The sequence below is a fragment of the Diabrotica virgifera genome, chromosome 3 (assembly GCF_917563875.1).
Source record: "Diabrotica virgifera virgifera chromosome 3, PGI_DIABVI_V3a".
Taxonomy (NCBI): Eukaryota; Metazoa; Arthropoda; class Insecta; order Coleoptera; family Chrysomelidae; genus Diabrotica; species Diabrotica virgifera.
Genome location: NC_065445.1, coordinates 172,039,927 through 172,057,811, shown reverse-complemented (window position 1 = coordinate 172,057,811; position 17,885 = coordinate 172,039,927). Strand labels below are relative to the sequence as shown.

The window sequence follows — 17,885 nt, the reverse complement described above, 5'->3', positions numbered from 1 at the left end:
GCATTTTATACCTACTGCCAGGTGTCAGTTTTTGTTCCACGGCAAGTATCCCTGCTACTCTCTGGGTATTGGCGCTACGAATAACCAGAAAGCGTCCCCCATTCGCAGGGGGCCGCGCCTGATAGAAGAACTGACAAAAAACTCCCACAGGCTTATTATTAGTATAAGGCACTTATTATTATTATTATTATCCAGATTTAGCCATACGGCTCACACTCCCTCTAAGGGGAAAATTGACTCATCCCAGATACCTACGGTATCAAAAGGATTGAGCTCTGGTGGGACTCTTTCCGTGTTATCGAGCCCTAGGTGACTTGGAATGCAGGTGTATCTCCCAGAAATTTTCGTACGCATCTGGCCGTCGCGACTAGTACAGCTTTCTGCATGGTCTTATAAAGATGTTCATTCAGACCCAGCTTTTTTATGCTTTCGAGGAGGGTCTTCGGAATGACTCCAGTAGTAGACATAATAATCGGTATCGTCTGGGTACTTTCCATTCTCCATTGCCTTCGTATTTGAATTTCTAGATCTCTGTACTTGGCGAGCTTTTCAGTAAATTTACTACGTAAATTATTGTTGTTAGGTATCGCCACATCAATTAGTGTTGTTTGTCTTGTTAATTTATTAACTAGTACGAGATCTGGTCTATTATGTGCCACTGTTTGGTCTGTGAGCACAGTGCGGTCCCAGTATAGCTTGTAGTTGCCATCCTCAAGCATACTCTCAGGGACGTATTGATAATACGGGAGATGGTCTGTTTGGAGAAGTCCCAGCTTGATAGCTATCTCTTGATGAAGGATTTTTCCCACTGCGTCATGCCGTTCCTTGTATTCAGTTGCAGCAAATGCCTGGCAGCCCCCTGTAAGATGTTGGATGGTTTCTTGGGCTTGACATCCATATCGGCATCTGTCGTTTTGAACCTGAGGGTCTTTGATGATATATTTCAGGTAATTTCTGGTTGGTATAACCTGATCCTGAATGGCCAGTAATGAACCCTCCGTCTCAGGGAACATTGTGACGTTCCATCACTTATCTAAGTAATTATTAATGGGAACACCTTATTTAATTATGGTTAAAATTATTTTTCTCGTAAGTAAAAGAAGCCGTTCGCACAAAATCCTCTGGATGACGTCATACCTAGGTGCTGTGGCATCACTGATAGATTTTTGAAGTTGGCATTGACGCCGGTCGCCAGCTGTCATCATGTCGAACGGAGCAAGGAAGGTGATTGTTCTCTGCGAAGTGCCAAGAAGGGCGGTGTAATCTCTTACAATAAGTGATTGAGAAAATTATATTTTAGCCGCATGGTTCAATTATTACTGTATTGCCAGTTATTTTATTAAGTTTGTGTTTGAATCAAAGTGACGAAATATAATGAAACTGTAAGAAGAAGGATTTTGCACCGGTATGTTTTTTATGTGTACTAGTTTTTCATTATGGCGTCCTAGTTTTGGCCATTGTAATATTATTTTCATTATGGATTGAATTTAAATCAAGTCATCGATTGGCTTTGATGTAGAATATTGCAGTGTCTATAATGTATCCAGAAAATATCTCTAAGAATATACTTAATATGTGGTTATGTTCATCAAAATTTTCCAGTTCTGAAAACCTATTGAAAATTATGTCATGACTTCCTGAAACTTATTAAATCTTACTTTATAGACTTCATAATTCTTTTCCCATATCTAGTATGTTCATATATTTCCACAGTACCTATTTCTTTATACAATACATATACAACTACTTTTGAAAAAAAAAACATATTATTTGTTAAAATAACAAAAATATCACATCCAACATTTAAATTGTAAGTTTTCTTGTCTATTCTAATCAAGGCCATATGTGTTAAAACTCTTATCACAACCTATGGTTAAAATGTCAAGGTAGATAGGTTTTTTTGGGGTCAATGAAAGGTCGAGTTTTTGTAGTCTTCTCTTCTAAAAACCTTTCCTCGTCAACTTCTCTCTTTTACTTCTTTTTATAACAGGTTTTATTGGAAATAAACTGGGAATGTTTTTGGTTTTAGCCCTTCAGGAGAAATCTCAAACGACATATGAACTTATAAAGACCCAACAACACCACGGGTAGGCACTTCCAGGGTTCAATCGACAAGGGACAGGTCTGGAGGATATACAGCCTCCCATTTGATCTTGTTTATTTTGGTTCTTCTTCCTGCAACCCTCAGAGGGGCAGTTTCAGTAACGGTTGGACCGTTACACCACATTGGTGTTAGCTTCGTACCACGGACTTGGGTATTAGACATCAAGGAACATTGGAACCTGTGAAAAGGGGTTTGTTTTGGGGACATTTATTTGTAACGGTTAAAGACATACTGTTTTTTTTTTAATTTTTCAGGACATTTAGCATACTTATACTTTCATAATTTAATTACATATATTTTTTCTTTCCTCCAAAAACATAAGTATACTGTAATTTATCAGAGCCATACCTAAAGTTGATAGTGTGCCCCAAATTTACATAATTCCTTGGTAGAAGTTTCGAGCTCGAATATTCTTCCCACATATATGTTCTTTACCCTTGGTTTGTATTAATTTTAGACTTGTTCCCATGTAAATTAAATATATAATTGTCTTAATTCTCTAACTTTAAAATCATTTAACTTGCTTTCATACTTTATCAATTTTTATTAGTTTTTTGCAAATATTATTTAACGTTAACGTATCAATCATTTCCTTTTTATATTAACTTTGAATCAATCCCTAGTACCTAGCCCCTCAGGACGGTACTAGTTTTACTTGTTATTATTATTAAGAACCACTAGTCAAAAAAGGGTTTTTGTATCCAGTACTACGTTGGTTCATTTAGGGACTTGTTACCCGTCAACTCATTGAGAGTTATATAAAAATATTATTTATATTAGGTATTTTTATTATTATATTATCAGGTAGTATTCAATTAGGCTGTACATATTTTATGCGTACTATTATTTGGTGAAGGGTTGTCATTTAACCTAGATGTAAGTTGAGGGTGTGCTTCCTAGGAAAGCTACTCCAATAATAATTTAATAGGTAATTATATTTATATCACAATAGGTAATTATTTCTCATTGTCATTTTAGAGTTACATAGTTACACTTGTCATAACTTAGAGGTTGTCAATAATCTAGATAGTTATATATAATAAATATTTATTTGTTTTGTATACCAATTATTTTTTTTTTACCAGTTTTGAATTTAATAATTTAATATATTGAATATTTTACAGCAGTGTAAGATACCTGGAAGTTTGGTCCATTCCAACTTCTGGCGCCCATAATTCAGTCTATTTTATTTATCTTCTATATTCTTCTATTTTATTATATTATTATATTTATTTAATTTATTTTCTGAACATATATTTTTATCTTAAGATTTCCCTTTTCTAGTCATCATCTCTCTTTAGGTTGAGCTACTGTTCTTTGACAGGCATGCAAACGAGCCGTATCCATCCTTGAGTGTCAAGTTGTTCTCTTGCAGCTCTTGCTAGCCAACTCTATTCAGTTTGCCTCTGTCTCTCCATACTTCCATTATCAGTTCATCACCCTTCCTTCATTCATTTCATCTTATCTTTTTAGTTCAACAAATACTACTGCAAAGTGGTAAATTTATGTTACCACTTGGCCCCAACGTGGGGCCAACCTTTTATAGGTTCTAAGACAGTAGTTCTTTTAGTTCATTTTTTTTTCTTTTATTTATATTATTCCCTTCTGATATCTTTTTATACATTCTGTTCTGATTTATTTTGTTTTTAATTACTTATTAATACTTAACAGGTATACTGTCACTGCTGGATCTATTAATTAGTTGAGATTTTGAAACCTCTTTTATAGGTTGTCATACAGCTTACATTCTAGGTTGAATTTGAAACGAAGTATAAGTAACTAACATATATATTATATAATATTATTATTGCAAATTTTACTCCTTCAGCCAGTGGTGTATTTGTATGTACAGTTGATCGTTAATACTTACATATTTTTTTTTTGGGTACAAGTATAATAGCTAAAATTTTTTTTTCCAATATTTAGGTACTATATTCACTTGATTATACCTTATTTACTGTATTTATTTGATATATATATTTTGCTGGCCATTTTTGATTTTGTTGGTGTGTTGCTAATATTTTCTCCGTACCTATATATTTTGAATACAAACTTAAGTATATTTCGTATTTCTGACTTTTGGATTGCTTGTCAATAATTTTTGCTTTCATCATGTGTGCTTTTAAAGTTGAACATCTTCTGGTGGACGAATTGGACTATGAGTTGAAAATTAGGGACGTAGTACCAGAGGAGTCAGCAACCGTCGATAGAAAACGCAATCTTCTGCGGGGTGCTTTGAAGCAAGAAGCAGGCAATAGGAGTTTCACCCAACTTTCGGCTGTACATATCCCTTTTGAGGACCAACGGAAAGGAATATCCGAAACGTTGGATAGCTTGTCGAAGAAAATAGAGAAGTTTAGGGGAACTGTACAGGACAATGAATATGTTAGATTAATATCTCGTCTAGCTCATATTTCTGGCCGGGTACACTTGTTACAGTGTACTACAGAAGAGCAGGAACCTTTTAAAAAGTCTGTTTCTCTTAAAATCCTTACATTGGATGGTGAGCTTGATTCTAAGGTTAACCCCATAGCCACATCTACTCCTAATGCTCCAGTCAGTGTCGTTCCTAGTTTCACATACTCCAAACCCGTGCAAGTACACAAATGGGGTGTTTCATTTTCCGGTGAAAAACAGCACAATGATGTGATTACATTTTTAGAAAAGGTCGAATGTCTTCGTGTATCTAGAGGTGTCTCTGAAGAAAATTTGTTTGCTGCTTCAGCTGAATTGTTTACTGGTCCTGCTTTTACCTGGTTCATGAATAATAGAGGTAATTTATCTTGTTGGTCTGATCTGGTTCGCAAGTTGAAGTCAGATTTTCTTCCTTACTCATACCAGGATGATCTCTTGGATGAAATCAAAAACCATAAGCAGAAACCAGGGGAGTCTGTCACTATGTTCATTAACACTATTTTAGGCATGTGTAGCCGTTTAGACACTCCTTTATCTGATTTGTCCAAAATAAAAATCATCTTAAAATGTTTATTACCTTTTTACCATCAACAGTTAGCTCTTATGGACATCCAGAGTATTGATGATCTCACTGTAAAGTGCAAACGTTTGGAGGAAACGTTATCCTGGTCTTCTCAGCCTCCATCTTCATCTCGACCCTCTTCTACCTCTTCTTCTCAACCAACTTCCTTTAGACAACGTTCTTGGCAAAATAAGGGCCCTGAACATAATGTTTCTGTTTTCAGTTCCGTTGTTTGCTGGAATTGTCACCAGTCTAATCATAAGTTCAATGATTGTGGTATCCCTCAAACTCGTATTTTCTGCCACGGTTGTGGTAGGGAAAATACCCTCAAAAGAAATTGTTTCAAGTGTTCGGGAAACGAAATGTCGGAGGTCCGTCCCCTGAGCGTTTCTCCGTCCAACACCCAATCAGGGAATCAAACCCCATCAGAAAACGAGACAGCTGGCCCAAGCACACCAAGCAACTCAAACCCATCTTCCAATCGGAAAGGGAAGAAGGCATCGTTCAGGAAACAAGCACACACCACAAATCAAAATCAGTCCAGAAATTAAGTTTTAGTCATGATACGTTGAACGCACATGATTCACAGGGTTGCAAAGCCACAAAGTCTTCTTTAATTGGTAGTGTTAAGTATAATAATAATTTTGATGGTGAAGTAGTTCCATATAATGGTTGTATCCAACCAAATATTTTAGATTTAGATATTAACTCTTTATTAGTTAGGAAACAAAATGATAATAGGCCATATCTACCTATTCAAATTTTAGGACAATCCTGTTTAGCTTTATTAGATAGTGGCTCTAATATTTCATTGATAGGAGCACATTCATTAAATTTATTGAAAAATGCTAATATTCCCATTATGCCCATTTCATCTTTGCATGTATCTACTGCAGATGGTACAGTCCAATCTATTACAGGCAAACTCCAAATTGAAATCACAGTGGCAAATTTATGTAGGAAAATTACATTTTATGTTATTCCTTCTGTACAGAATTCTATAATTTTAGGTATGGACTTCTTCAATGCTTTTAATAGCACCTTAAGTTGTTCTGATTTTTCTTTTTCCATATCTGAATTTAATCTGTCTACCCTTAGTGCTATTCATGATTTTTCCAGTTTATCTAGTTCTGAACAAAGGCAATTGGAGAATATGATCTCTCAGTTTACTACTATTTCTTCAAATGACAAACTAGGTCGTACTTCATTAATATCTCACACTATTGAGGTGGGAAATCCTACTCCTTTCAGATTATATCAGTATCCCATACCTCAAGCCTGGCAGGCAGATTTAGAAAAAGAAGTAGATTCGATGCTTGCTTTAAATATCATAGAACATTCAACGTCGTCCTATTGTTCCCCCCTCTGGTTAACAAAGAAGAAGGATGGATCCTTCAGGATCTGCTTTGATGGTCGAAAACTAAACAGTATCACCACTAACAGGGATGCTTATCCAATTCCCCGAATTGATGTGATTTTGAGCAAACTTCAGAATGCCAAATACATCTCTTCGATAGATTTGTCTAAGGCCTTCTTACAGATCCCACTGAATGAAGAGAGCAAGAAGTATACTGCTTTTGCTGTCAGTGGTAAAGGATTATTCCAGTTTGTCACCATGCCTTTTGGTCTTGTTTCTGCTCCTCAGACAATGTGTCGTCTGATGGATTTAGTCATTGGTCCACAGTTAGAGCCCTATGTTTTCTATTATTTGGACGATATTTTGGTTGTCACTCCTGATTTTTCCCTTCATATGGAAATTTTAGATAAGTTATTCTTACGTCTTAAGGAAGCTAATCTAACGATTAATTTGGATAAGTGTCAGTTCTGTCGTCCTAGTCTTAAGTTTCTGGGTTATGTTGTGGATAACCAGGGTCTAAGGACTGATCCGGAGAAAATAGTTGCTATTAAGAATTTTCCTATACCTAAGACCACCACCCAAGTCCGTAGGATATTGGGAATGTGTGGATATTATCGCCGGTTTGTACCTTCGTACTCTACCTTGTTGTCACCTCTTACTGATCTTTTGAAGAACAGAAAAAAAGGGCAGACCATTACTTGGACTCCTGAGGCCGATGAAGCTTTTAGGCGCGTTAAAGAGGCTTTAACTAGCGCACCGGTTATGATGTCACCTAATTTTAACGAGCATTTTTATTTGATGACTGATTGCTCTAATACTGCTTCTGGTGGCGTGTTGTTTCAGTTGAAAGATGGCTCTGAACATCCCATAGCCTACACGAGTAAGAAATTAAATAAGGCCCAGAAAAACTATTCCACCACGGAGAAAGAACTCTTAGCTATCATACATGGGTTGGAAGCATTCCGTTATTATTTAGAGGGTCGTAATTTCACTATAATTACGGACCATAGTTCCTTGGTATGGCTTCATAGTATGAAAAACCCATCTCAGAGACTTTCCCGATGGATATGCAAACTGGCTGCCTATTCATATAAAATTGTTCATCGAAAGGCCAACGGTGTAGTGGTTGCTGATGCTCTTTCCCGTGTCCATGACCTTAATGTATTCGATTTGTCCACATTAACTCCTGATGAGTGGTATCAGAATATGATTGATAGGGTTACTCAAGACCCACAAAATTATCCCGATTTTAAGGTAGAGAACAATATACTCTACAAACATATCTTAAGTCCTATAGAGGCCTTATCCAATATGTCAGATTGGAAAATAGTTGTACCTACGCCAAATAGGGAAAACATATTACGTATGTCTCATGATGAAGTTACTGCTGGACATTTTGGTTTTTATAAAACTTTTCATCGTATTGCTGAGTTATATTATTGGCCTGGCATGCGGAAGTCTATTAAAAAGTACATTTCTAAATGCATGGTTTGTGCTACTTGTAAACCAAGTAATTTACCACAAGCTGGACTTATGGGGTCCTTCAGGAACATTAATTTTCCTTGGCAGATGATCTCAATGGATCTCATTGGACCGTATCCTCGGAGCTACAAGGGTAATACCTATTGCTTGGTAGTTGTGGATTATTTCACCAAATTTCCTTTAGTTTATCCTCTTCGTCAGGCCACAACTCCAGCAATTTTGAAATATTTGGAAGAACAAGTCTTTTTGGTGTATGGTGTTCCCCAAATTGTGTCATGTGACAACGGTCCTCAGTTTGTATCAAAGGCCTTTAAAGATCTTTTAGCTAAATATAAGGTTCAGAAGACCTTTTATAATGCTGCCTACCATCCTCAAGCCAATCATACTGAGAGAGTGAATCGCAGTATCGTCACAGCCCTTAGGTCTTATACATTCCCAGATCACAGAGCTTGGGATCAATATATCCATTCCATCGCTCAAGCCATAAGGACCTCTGTCCATGAGGTGACCCAATGTTCTCCGGCATATCTCAATTTTGGTAGAAATGTTGCTTTATCTGGTGACTATTTTGGTGCAATCTCAGACACTTCCACAAATCTCCCTCAGATATCCGATAACCTTCATCGCTTAGATGATCTCCAGACTCTACCTCAAATTTTTTCTGACATTAGGAAGAAGTTAAAAACTTCCTATTTAAGGAACCAGCGGCAGTATAATTTGAGGAAAAGAGATCTGCGATTCTTCGTTGGAGATAGAGTGTTGAAGCGAAACTTTGTAAAGTCTAATAAGGGTGATGCTATTTCGGCAAAATTTTGCCAGAAATATATTCCCTGTACGGTTGTGAAAGTAATATCTCCGTTAGTATATGAATTGAAGGACAATTCGACTAACAGACGAATTGGACAATTTCACCTAAAGGATTTACTGCCTGATAACACCATGGATGAGGTTGATTCGTCATCTTCGGAAGAAGATTAACTTTATAGGGTTGTTTGAGCTAACTTCTTCCTCTATTTGTCTTTAGCTCGATCCTTATTAAGATTCAGTATTTTAGTTTAATGTTTTATTCACCAGATAGAGCAGGTACATAGCTCCATTTTTATCTTTTGGCATGGTTGTTAGATGACTTCCAATTTATGAATCATTAGGTTAATTATTTATGTAGTACTCTTATGTATGAGCTTATCATTTTTTTTTTCATTATTAATGTTGCACTTTAATTATTATGAATCAACATTATTAATTACTAATGCTGTTAGTAGGATTATCCAGTTAGTAAGAACCTACTTGTACCTTATAGAGTGTACACCTCACCCCTTAGTATAGAAGGGTTGTTGATTATTATATATTTATATATTTGAATATGGGCTCATACAAGTATGTTGGTTTAATATTGATATTTGGTATGGAACTATGGAACTAACAATATTATACACTACTTCTCTCAGGTTGTATGTTGTATTTTTGATATTTGATTAAGTACTCTTTTTTTTTATAGATGTATCTTTTATTACTTTATTTAACTTTATTTAAAATATATATTCAATCATCGCTAGAGCAGTGGAGGAAACAAGTATCCGGAATGGAAATAGACATAGGCGGTGGTAAATGTCAAACAACTTTGTTTTTTGCAGATGATCAGGTAGTCGTAGCGAATGATGAGGAAGACATGGACTACATGTTTAGAAAACTAAAGAAAGAATATGAAAAATGGGGCCTCAATATGAATATGTCAAAGACAGAGTATCTTAAAATAGGGGATGATGAAGAAGATCCAGAGTTAGAAATTAGAACCACGAAAAGATGTAATGAATATAAATATCTCGGATCTATAATATCTAAAGAAGGCACTACCAAAAGAGACATCGAAAAGAGAACGCAGCAGGGCAAAAAAGCGGTAAACATTCTGAGCTCTCTACTGTGGTCTAAAGATATAAGGCAAGAAACGAAATTGACAATCTATCGTACCTTGGTAGAGCCTATTATGACTTATGGGGCAGAAGTTTGGCAGATGACAAAAAAAGAAAGGAAAAGAATAGAAGTAGTAGAAATGGATTATCTAAGGAGAGCGTGTGGTATATCTAAAAAAGATCACATCAGGAATGAAGATATTAGAAGGAGGACACATACTGTATATTCCAGTGTAGATAAAATTGAAACTAGACAACTAGTGTGGTATGGTCACGTGAAACGAATGAATGAAGATAGATGGCCAAAGAAAGCTTTAAATTACATACCACACCAAAGAAGAAGAAGGGGAAGACCTTCAGTTGCCTGGGAAGAAAATGTACGGCACATCATGAAAGATAGAGCCATCAAAGAAGACGAATGGATGGACAGAAAACGATGGCGGTCGAAATGCGAGAAGCGGCAGAGGCTGTAGGAACCTCGCTGATAGAGATAGAGAGATCTTTTATTATCTTGTTATTAGATTTGCCATATTGGAAAGATGTGGTGGTTCTTAACTTGATATTGGTTTACTTTATCAACATTTGTCACAGATATCTTAAATACTTTGTAATAATTTATGTCCTTATGCCCTACACAGTATGATTCTGGAATTAGTTGGAATTCTGATGTATGTATGGATTTCTTCTTAAGAACTAGTCAGCCAATACTCTGTTAATGTGGGTTCCTAGGTAACCTAGTGAATGCGTGGGTTCGAAATTCAGCAACTGATCACTGCTATCCGATTTCGTCACCTATGTTTTCATAGCAGAGTACGCTGATGTTTATCCATCAAATTATTTCTGGTCGGGAAATGTCTGCAGCATTTCCTAACCATCCTTGTGTAATTAGTCCAATTATTCCAGTTACATGTTTACCATTTGTTAGGGAAGTACTTAGTTTATATTATGTCTCGTACTTCATAGTATGGTTGTTGTTGACTACCCATATACATAGTAGGTTCCTTAGTTTAGTATTTGAGGTGTTTGAACAAATCAATTGTTTATTTTTAGTAGATTCCCACTTCTTTCCTTAGACATTAGTTTGTTTAGTTTAGTATTAGTGAGAATTGGTCCATAAATCTTCCTGATCGTTCTTCTTTGGATATGCTCTTATAAATCTGGTATCCATTGATAGTCCGATTTTGAATTAAGTGTCCGATTCCTCACTTATTTTGTTTATTTGGTTGTATAGGCTCGTACTACCGGATGTGGGTGTACGTATACCTAATTTATTTATGTGATTTAATATTGGTGTGAATTGGTCCATAAATCTTCCTGGTCGTCCTTCTGTGGATATGCTTTATGAATCTGGTGTCCATTGATAGTCCGACTTTGGATTAAGTGTCCGATTCCACATTTATTTTGATTAATGAGTTTTTGGATGACTTTGATATGTTTACTATTTGTATTATTTGGCACTGGTGAGAATTGTTCCATAAATCTTCCTGATTGTTCTTCTCTGGATATGCTATTACGAATCTGGTGTCCATTGTTAGTTCAAATTTGGATTAAGTGTTCGATTCTTCACTTATTGTAGTTATTGATTTCTTTGGTCTTACTTCAGTATATTTATTTGCGTTATTGTACGAACAGGCTCACACCTTTGCCTGGTTGTTCGTCCTTGGATATACATTTTATAAATCTGATGTCCCTGGATAGTTCAATTTTGGATTTCGGGCCCATTCGACATTTATTTGTTATTATGAACTTTAGTAAATTATTTAGTTTATCTTTGGCTTTAGACAATGCCGAGGATATTTTAATATGACTTCGAGTCATCTGTTGTAAGTCATGATATCTGTTGCAGGGACTCTCCTGCTTTCCTCTATTCCTTGGTTTGTGGTTATTTTGTAATCTGGCGAATCAACGCGAAATAATACACTACTACTACTTTAGTTTAATATTTAGAGTATAAAAAAAAAAAAAAAATTTTAATAAATTTTTTTTCTCCCAGTAGGAGAGGAATGTGACGTTCCATCACTTATCTAAGTAATTATTAATGGGAACACCTTATTTAATTATGGTTAAAATTATTTTTCTCGTAATTAAAACAAGCCGTTCGCACAAAATCCTCTGGATGACGTCATACCTAGGTGCTGTGGCATCACTGATAGATTTTTGAAGTTGGCATTGACGCCGGTCGCCAGCTGTCATCAAGTCGAACGGAGCAAGGAGGGTGATTGTTCTCTGCGAAGTGCCAAGAAGGGCGGTGTAATCTCTTACAATAAGTGATTGAGAAAATTATATTTTAGCCGCATGGTTCAATTATTACTGTATTGCCAGTTATTTTATTAAGTTTGTGTTTGAATCAAAGTGACGAAATATAATGAAACTGTAAGAAGAAGGATTTTGCACCGGTATGTTTTTTATGTGTACTAGTTTTTCATTATGGCGTCCTAGTTTTGGCCATTGTAATATTATTTTCATTATGGATTGAATTTAAATCAAGTCATCGATTGGCTTTGATGTAGAATATTGCAGTGTCTATAATGTATCCAGAAAATATCTCTAAGAATATACTTAATATGTGGTTATGTTCATCAAAATTTTCCAGTTCTGAAAACCTATTGAAAATTATGTCATGACTTCCTGAAACTTATTAAATCTTACTTTATAGACTTCATAATTCTTTTCCCATATCTAGTATGTTCATATATTTCCACAGTACCTATTTCTTTATACAATACATATACAACTACTTTTGAAAAAAAAAAAACATATTATTTGTTAAAATAACAAAAATATCACATCCAACATTTAAATTGTAAGTTTTCTTGTCTATTCTAATCAAGGCCATATGTGTTAAAACTCTTATCACAACCTATGGTTAAAATGTCAAGGTAGATAGGTTTTTTTGGGGTCAATGAAAGGTCGAGTTTTTGTAGTCTTCTCTTCTAAAAACCTTTCCTCGTCAACTTCTCTCTTTTACTTCTTTTTATAACAGGTTTTATTGGAAATAAACTGGGAATGTTTTTGGTTTTAGCCCTTCAGGAGAAATCTCAAACGACATATGAACTTATAAAGACCCAACAACACCACGGGTAGGCACTTCCAGGGTTCAATCGACAAGGGACAGGTCTGGAGGATATACAGCCTCCCATTTGATCTTGTTTATTTTGGTTCTTCTTCCTGCAACCCTCAGAGGGGCAGTTTCAGTAACGGTTGGACCGTTACACCACATTGGTGTTAGCTTCGTACCACGGACTTGGGTATTAGACATCAAGGAACATTGGAACCTGTGAAAAGGGGTTTGTTTTGGGGACATTTATTTGTAACGGTTAAAGACATACTGTTTTTTTTAATTTTTCAGGACATTTAGCATACTTATACTTTCATAATTTAATTACATATATTTTTTCTTTCCTCCAAAAACATAAGTATACTGTAATTTATCAGAGCCATACCTAAAGTTGATAGTGTTCCCCAAATTTACATAATTCCTTGGTAGAAGTTTCGAGCTCGAATATTCTTCCCACATATATGTTCTTTACCCTTGGTTTGTATTAATTTTAGACTTGTTCCCATGTAAATTAAATATATAATTGTCTTAATTCTCTAACTTTAAAATCATTTAACTTGCTTTCATACTTTATCAATTTTTATTAGTTTTTTGCAAATATTATTTAACGTTAACGTATCAATCATTTCCTTTTTATATTAACTTTGAATCAATCCCTAGTACCTAGCCCCTCAGGACGGTACTAGTTTTACTTGTTATTATTATTAAGAACCACTAGTCAAAAAAGGGTTTTTGTATCCAGTACTACGTTGGTTCATTTAGGGACTTGTTACCCGTCAACTCATTGAGAGTTATATAAAAATATTATTTATATTAGGTATTTTTATTATTATATTATCAGGTAGTATTCAATTAGGCTGTACATATTTTATGCGTACTATTATTTGGTGAAGGGTTGTCATTTAACCTAGATGTAAGTTGAGGGTGTGCTTCCTAGGAAAGCTACTCCAATAATAATTTAATAGGTAATTATATTTATATCACAATAGGTAATTATTTCTCATTGTCATTTTAGAGTTACATAGTTACACTTGTCATAACTTAGAGGTTGTCAATAATCTAGATAGTTATATATAATAAATATTTATTTGTTTTGTATACCAATTATTTTTTTTCCCAGTTTTGAATTTAATAATTTAATATATTGAATATTTTACAGCAGTGTAAGATACCTGGAAGTTTGGTCCATTCCAACTTCTGGCGCCCATAATTCAGTCTATTTTATTTATCTTCTATATTCTTCTATTTTATTATATTATTATATTTATTTAATTTATTTTCTGAACATATATTTTTATCTTAAGATTTCCCTTTTCTAGTCATCATCTCTCTTTAGGTTGAGCTACTGTTCTTTGACAGGCATGCAAACGAGCCGTATCCATCCTTGAGTGTCAAGTTGTTCTCTTGCAGCTCTTGCTAGCCAACTCTATTCAGTTTGCCTCTGTCTCTCCATACTTCCATTATCAGTTCATCACCCTTCCTTCATTCATTTCATCTTATCATTTTAGTTCAACAAATACTACTGCAAAGTGGTAAATTTATGTTACAACATCTTTCCTGATGTCAACCAGTAGTTCGACGCTATATTGTCGACATAATCTTGGCTGACCTCATTGGGATGTCGCCCGTGCAGAGGTTTACCCATCCAGGCGCGCACTTTTTCGTCCTTAGTAAGGTGGTTTATGCGCATTTCTGGTTCCCTCAGTTTGATCGGTGTTGTGTCATCTACTGCGCAGATAGCGCGATGTAGAATAGATGTCTCAGCCTGCATCTGAAAATAAGTTCTTAAATTAGCAGTTTGTTTATCTAATTGCTCACCTATATCCATAAGTCCTCTTCCTCCTAGATTCCGTGGTAATGTTGTTCTTTCTACTGCACTCTTAGGATGGTGTTTTTGTGCCTTTGTGAGGTGTGTTCGAACTTTTCGCTGAAGAGCGTCTATATCTGTTTTTGTCCACTTAACAATACCAAATGAGTAGCTAAGCGCGGAACATGCGTAGGTGTTTAGTGCCTTAAACAAATTTCTACTGTTAAGGTGTGAGCGAAGCAGCTGTTTTACCCTTCGTATAAACTCAGTAGTTATCTCTGTTTTCATTTGTTTATGGTCAATTTTCCGCGCTTGCTTTACTCCAAGATATTTATACATATCGTTTTCACCCATGGCCTCGATGTTCCGGCCATTTTGCATATCGAATCCTCCGGGCTGTACTTTTCCTCTGACTATATTTAAAATACGGCACTTATCTAGTCCGAAGTGCATATTAATATCATTAGAAAAAAATTCTACAGTTTTTAGCATCTCGTCGAGTTGGTTTCGAGTGGAAGCCATTAATTTCAAATCATCCATGTACAATAAATGATTAAGCTTCGCCACCACATTGTTGTTATTTTTGATGCTAAAACCTGCATCTGTGGAGTTCAATAGCTGAGATAGTGGGTTCATAGCTAGACAGAACCACAGTGGACTCAACGAATCTCCTTGAATCAGGCCCCGGCTGATTGCGATATTTTCAGTTTCGATGTTATTTTTACCAGGTATTTGAAGGTGAATTCTAGTCTTCCACTCCGTAATTATATGCTCTAAAAAGGTCACTATATTATCATCGACTTTATATATTCTCAATATATCTATGAGCCATTCATGCGGCACTGAATCAAAGGCCTTCTTGTAATCAATGAAGGCAGTAAAAAGATTCCTCTTTTTGGAATATGCCTGGTTAGAAATGACTGAGTCGATGATGAGTTGTTCTTTGCAACCCATGGAACCCTTAGCGCATCCTTTCTGTTGAGGCTCTATGATATTGTTCAGAGCACAGTGTTGGTAGATACGCCGGGCTACACAGGATGTGACCAATTTGTACAAAGTTGGAAGACAAGTAATTGGGCGGTATTTGGCTGGATCTTGGGTATTATTTTGATCCTTCGGAATTAAATAAGTGGTTCCCTGAGTTAGGAATGATGGTATATCCTGCGGATTAGAAATAACATGATTAATTAGTGTTGATAAGCATTCATGACCACTCCAAAACTTCTTGAGCCAAAAGTTTTGAACTCCGTCTGGTCCAGGAGATTTCCAGTTATGAAGCTCTTTGATGATATTTGAGACTTCTTCAGTGGTGAAGGGTTCGTAGAGAGTAGTAGTGTAGTGTTGGCAGTTCTGTGCCGTATCTTCTATCCATCCAGCATTGTTGTTAAGAGCAGCTGGCGTGGAAAGTTGATTTCCCCAAAACTCATGAATTTCTTCTTGGCTTGGGTAAGTCTTATCGACACGTTCTACAGTGGAATTGAGTTTTCGATAGAACGCCTTTTCAGAACTTTCAAAAAGAGCATTGTCGCTTTTGCGGTTGTTACTAACTTTGTACCTCCTTAGTCGTCCTGAATAAACGGAGAGCTTTTGTTTTAATGTGTCCAGACACTGATGGGCTGTGTTGTTTTCTGGATCATATCTTGAGTGTCTTGCGGTAGTCAGCATTATATCTTCAGCTCTTCTGATGACTTTTCTACTTGTTACACCTCGTATGTATTCTGTGACTATACCAATATCCCTACGTAATAATTCGATCTTTCCGAGCAGTCTTTTTTCCCAGGGTGCAATTCTGTTACCAGTTCTTTCGTTATTAGTAACCCGTCGTGTTCTGATCTTAACGCCCATTACATTAGCAATTGCTGTTGCTGCACAGTAGATTAGCATACGCAAATATTCCAATGTGTCGGCTTCTACGACATAATTGGGTAGGACTTCAGTGTTCACAATTTGTAACAGCGCACCTAGTTTCTTACAAGAGTTTATTCGTGGTAGCGGTGGTCTGCTAAGTGGGTTTGTTCCATTAAACTCTTGTACGGCACGAGCCATTTCGTTTGCTAGACTATCGCGCAACTCGTTGTTTTCCTGCTGTGTATTATCAGGTTGAGTTTCTGGCATGGGAATCTCAGGAGTGTGCTCATCGAGGATTTCATTAGGGACTTGATCTAAAACTTGTTCTTGGTTATTAATCTCCCGTTCGACTTCGCTTTTAATCGAATTGCGTCTAGTCTCTGGGATAAGGTTGTTCCTTATGATTACCCGGTATTGATCTGATACTCTTTGCTCCGATACTTGAATATCTGGGTACGTCCTGCAAAATTCGGCATACAGCTGTTGTCGGTAGCCGATTGTTTCTTGACCGAGGTTTGTCACCTTGTAATAGAAGCGCAAAATATTTTCATTAATGGACACAGTCCATTTCATGCGCTGCCTCGGTCGTCCCGCTTGAGTGAGCGCCGGCTGATGATCCAGCGCAGCACCTTCGGCGGGTGGAGCTCTTGTTGTTGTTTGGCTGGCTTGTGGTTGTGGTTGTGGTTGGGCTGTAGCTGATTGTATGACAGGGGCCCGCCTCCTCAACACCCTGTCACCGACGTCCCGCATGCTGTCACGTCCAGCGCCGGCTCCAGACGTGCCCTGGCGGTCCCCAGGCAGCGATCCTAAACATAAATTATTTATCTCCATTCTCATGGGTGTGCATTTTATACCTACTGCCAGGTGTCAGTTTTTGTTCTACGGCAAGTATCCCTGCTACTCTCTGGGTATTGGCGCTACGAATAACCAGAAAGCGTCCCCCATTCGCAGGGGGCCGCGCCTGATAGAAGAACTGACAAAAAACTCCCACAGGCTTATTATTATTATAAGGCACTTATTATTATTATTATTATCCAGATTTAGCCATACGGCTCACACTCCCTCTAAGGGGAAAATTGACTCATCCCAGATATCTACGGTATCAAAAGGATTGAGCTCTGGTGGGACTCTTTCCGTGTTATCGAGCCCTAGGTGACTTGGAATGCAGGTGTATCTCCCAGAAATTTTCGTACGCATCTGGCCGTCGCGACTAGTACAGATTTCTGCATGGTCTTATAAAGATGTTCATTCAGACCCAGCTTTTTTATGCTTTCGAGGAGGGTCTTCGGAATGACTCCAGTAGTAGACATAATAATCGGTATCGTCTGGGTACTTTCCATTC

General features: G+C 36.6%; 1 protein-coding gene and 1 long non-coding RNA gene across 2 annotated transcripts; both read left to right on the top strand.

The window, feature by feature from the left end:
- The first annotated feature begins 1,229 nt into the window (after positions 1–1,229).
- On the top strand, positions 1,230–3,165 carry LOC126882218 (uncharacterized). Its single transcript, XR_007697232.1, has 2 exons — positions 1,230–1,405; positions 2,030–3,165. It is a non-coding gene; the product is annotated as an uncharacterized LOC126882218 (long non-coding RNA).
- A 6,332-nt stretch (positions 3,166–9,497) lies between these two features.
- LOC126882213 (uncharacterized) lies at positions 9,498–13,986 on the top strand. The gene is made up of 2 exons (XM_050647022.1): positions 9,498–12,226; positions 12,853–13,986. The coding sequence occupies exon 1, from the start codon at positions 9,503–9,505 to the stop codon at positions 10,301–10,303; it is 801 nt and encodes a 266-aa protein (XP_050502979.1). The 5' UTR covers positions 9,498–9,502; the 3' UTR covers positions 10,304–12,226; positions 12,853–13,986.
- Positions 13,987–17,885: the final 3,899 nt, after the last annotated feature.